At 38.8% G+C, this 4035-nt stretch overlaps 1 protein-coding gene across 1 annotated transcript; it reads right to left on the reverse strand.

Moving 5' to 3' along the window:
- Window positions 1–908: 908 nt before the first annotated feature.
- LOC135224785 (uncharacterized) lies at window positions 909–2270 on the reverse strand. The gene has a single exon (XM_064264111.1). It carries the CDS (start codon window positions 2268–2270, stop codon window positions 909–911), a length of 1362 nt encoding a protein of 453 aa, XP_064120181.1.
- Window positions 2271–4035: the final 1765 nt, after the last annotated feature.

Genomic DNA, 4035 nt, shown 5'->3' on the forward strand with positions numbered 1-4035 from the left:
TTTTTTATATTATATATATATATATATATATATATATATATATATATATATATACACATACGCATACATATACATATACATATATGTATATACATACATATACACATACACACACATACACATATATATATGTATATATATATATATATATTTTTTTTTTTTAATTAGTCAGTATATATATACCTTGGTCTGGGGGGGGTCACAATTGACCTTTGGCTCAAGTCTACTCCACCAGTTGGTTGATGGTGAGATCTCTAGTGGTTGTGAATAAGTTTCATCCTCTAAACTTAATTTGTCCCAAGGTTTTCTGCCCAAGTCTATGGAAACTGACATTCAGAGGCTCCAATTTTGGAGTGATTATTGCAACTCCCTTATTGTGTTGAAGTAGGGGGGACTTTCCCTATATGCTTGCCTCGGAGCTTTATTCTGAACTGCTTGCATTTTACTAAGTACTGTTTTGCTAAGTGCTCCAAATATGATGGCTGGGTATTCTAGCTGTGGCCTGGCTAGTGATTTGTATAGTTTGAGTTGAGTTTTTTGCCGAAAGTCCTCTGAATCTTTTAATCTACTGACCGTTTTCCTCGCGGTAGCTATTCTCGCCTGTACATGGGGAAGAATGCCTGATTTTTGGAAATTTGCACCAAGAATTGAGACTTGTTGGTTATATGGAATTCTCCTATTGTGACTATGATATCCATGGGACGTCGAGCAGAAATTGAGAGGAGCTGGAATTTATTCATATTTGTAGTTACTTTCCATTTCTTTTCGTAGTTATTGATTTTCTGTATTTCTCTAATAGTCTTTTCTTTTGCAGCATACATTTGGCTTTGGTTAGGATATGGTTATACTTGGGTGTGATCATCTGCAAACATAATTTGAAGGCAACCTTGAGATGGAGGAGGGTGTCATTAATGTAAAAGTTGTAGAGTGATGGGGATGAGAATGCTACCTTGAGGGACCCCTGACTGTAACTGGAACTCTGGTCCTATGAAGTCTTTAATTTTAATTCTTGCCACACGGTTGTCAAGAAAGTTACATGGCAGTCTGGTTGGTAAATCTGGCAATTGCGCCTCCAAAAGTTTGTATTTTAGACCGTCATGCCAGACTTTATCGAAGGCTCGACTGACATCCCTAGAGATAAGGTTGCAGCCGTGTCCTAAGCTCTTCTTGACTGCTATGAACTCATATAGTCTAGTTAATGCAAGCTGAGTTCCTTTGCCTTGAGTAAACCCATATTGATTATTATTGGTTAGTAGATTATCTTCAAGGAACTCATTAAACCTTATCTGAATGATTTTTTCAAGGATCTTACCAGGTATTTCTAGAAGGGAAATTGGTCTATAGTTTGAAACAGTAGTTAGATCTTTACCCTTTTTCCCCACAAAGGGAAGTAGTGCTTTCTTGAAAAAGTCTGGCCAGTAGCCCATACTTATGGTTTCATTGAAAATGACTCTTAGGAAGACCAGCATGGAGTTGGGAAGATGCTTAATAATAATTTTGTTTACTCTAGAATGGCCAGGTGCTTTGTTTTTAAAATTATTGATTATTTTGATGATGTCTTGCAGTTGAATTGGTTTAATAAACTGGTCTTCAACATCTAATCTATCAAGGTCTACCGTGTCGTATGGTATTATTTGGTCATCATGTTCATGTAGTGCTGCAATCACTCGTTGTTCATGTTGCAAGTCAAACCTTAGATTCTCCCATGGGTTTATTTTGAAGATATTAGACCAGTATTCTCTGAAAATTGGTTCCTGATCCGGGGTTGAAATGATCTTCCTGTTGTTATGGAGTATGTAAGCTGTAGGCTCCGTATCTGAACCCAGAAGCCTTCTGATCATTTTCCAGAACTTTCCTGGGTCTCTGTAGATTCCTTCGATTTTATTTAGAAGTGTCTCCCAAGTCGAATTTATGAGTTCCTTAGCTTCTATTTTAATTCTTTCTTTAATATTTTGTAAGTATTCTAATAGCTGCTGTGATGGGCCATGATTATTAATTAAAACTAGGGCTTGTTTATAGCAATATTGTAATTGCTTAAGATTCTCTGTTTCTTTAGAATATGGTAAGATCCTGAAAGTTTTGAGGGGTATACAAAGTTCTATGGCTTCTTTGATCATCCTGTACCAAAAAGTTATTTTATCATCGATATAGGATTTATCCTTTCTGATGTTATCAGGTTCGTCATAGTTGGAGAGAGAGTCATCGAGAATATCCTTGAAACGGTCCCAGTTGGCATTGGTCAAATCGAGTGTTGGGCTGATGGCTACCATAATAGGTCTCACAGTTAGTTTTAATAATATAGGTATGTGATCTGAGGAAGTTAAAGGACCCTGAGTGATTGAATAATTGAAAATGTGGTATCTGTTAGACAGAAGGATGTCAGGTTTGCCCTTGGATCTTCTGCTGAAGTATGTTTGAAAATCTGGTCCTAGAAAGTAAACTAGATTCCTGTTCATAAGACCTTGAATTAAGGTGCCTCTGGGATTAGTGCTATTGTGGCCCAGTGCCGGGTGAGTTGCATTTAGGTCTGCTAGTAAATAGACTGGGATATTGCGTCTCATTAAGGACAAGATATCCTGCTGAGGAAATACTGGGTTCCTGGGAGGTAAATAAGTAGTTGCTATGATTACTGGTCCCCGAACTGTCTGTAGTTCTACTGCAATTAGGTCATGATTGAATCCGTCTATTAATTTGACTGTGATATCCCGTGTCTTATGCTATTTGCTGTCCCGGTCATTTTGATCGTTAGTGGTGTTGCATTGGAAAACGTTGTAGTTCCAGATCTTGATGCGAGTGGAGTTGGGTATCCCCGTGGAATTGAGAAGTATAAGATGTGGGGAAAAAGAAGAATAAATGTTGCTTAGTTCCTTACTACGAAGGAAGGTCCACTTCAGTACGTTATGTTGGATGACTGTGAGAGTGTCCATTATGGTGTTTTTCCTTTCGTTAAGTCAAAGAATCCTGAGTTTAATTTTTGGAATTTATCGTGGTTTATTCTCGTGATCCTGCTACTATATTTGTCAAGTTCTATTGTTCCATCAGTAAAATATTGTTTGACTGTATTATTATCTAATTCCTCTGTGAAAATGTACTTCATCGTTTTATATTCAAAAATCATCCTCTTGAGGGTATTGTGAGTTGGGTTTTTGGGGTTTGCCGTGTTAATGGAAATGTAAAGTCTGAGTCCAATTTTGGGGTTCTTGGTCTGGTTGATGGAAGGGAGGCTTGGAAGAGCCATAGCTCCTTGTGTTTCAGGGTCTGTATTATTGTGGGATGAGGTTGTTGCTTGTGATAGTTGATGGTGGGGCTGTTTTTTTGCCGGGTGTGAAGGCATTTCAACTTCAGAGTCTGAATCGCTTAGTATTCTTTTCCTCTTGGCTTCTTCAGTTTCCATGTCGTCATCAATTGTCAGGGGCTGATTGGGGCTGGTGTTTTGATTTTCCGACTTTAACAATGATGAGACTTTCTTGGTTAGCTTGATAGCCTCTGTGGGAATTGTAATCAACGGTAGTCCATTAGCCTTGTAGAAAGCGTCCATCATTGTTTGGAAAGTGCCTGGTTCAACTGTTTCGCTCAAATTTGAATTTTTCAGTGATTATAGCTGTGTTGAATATACAGTGAGCTGATGAAGTGAGATGTTGTTGCTGGGTGCGATTGAACTATTCGGCGCAGTTGAGGCTGTGGCTTGAGCGAAGGTCTTGTTTGGAGTGATCTGGGATTGTTGGTTCCTGATCGTTTTAGCCTGGTCCTTGGTCAAAGCTTTCCTGGTTGGGCATCTAGCAGCCATGGTTGGGTGATCCCCATTACAAGTGATGCACTTTGGATTTTCTTGGTTGGTGCAATCGGTCCAATAGTGATCCTCAGAGGCACATATTGAACAGATTTTATAGGTACTTGGCTTGGTGCAGTTCTTTTTTGTATGCTCATAGCTGTAGCATCTCATACACTGGGGTGGAACAGAGTAGATCTCCTGACTTAGGAATCTAGGTGGAAAGGATTGGCCAGAGATGAGAAGTCCTTTGATGAGACAGTCTC

Source organism: Macrobrachium nipponense, chromosome 12, assembly GCF_015104395.2.
Source record: "Macrobrachium nipponense isolate FS-2020 chromosome 12, ASM1510439v2, whole genome shotgun sequence".
Classification (NCBI taxonomy): Eukaryota; Metazoa; Arthropoda; class Malacostraca; order Decapoda; family Palaemonidae; genus Macrobrachium; species Macrobrachium nipponense.

Coding starts and splice junctions, on each gene's coding strand:
- LOC135224785 (XM_064264111.1), bottom strand. CDS start 2,270: ATGGTAGCCATCAGCCCAACACTCGATTTGACCAATGCCAACTGGGAC.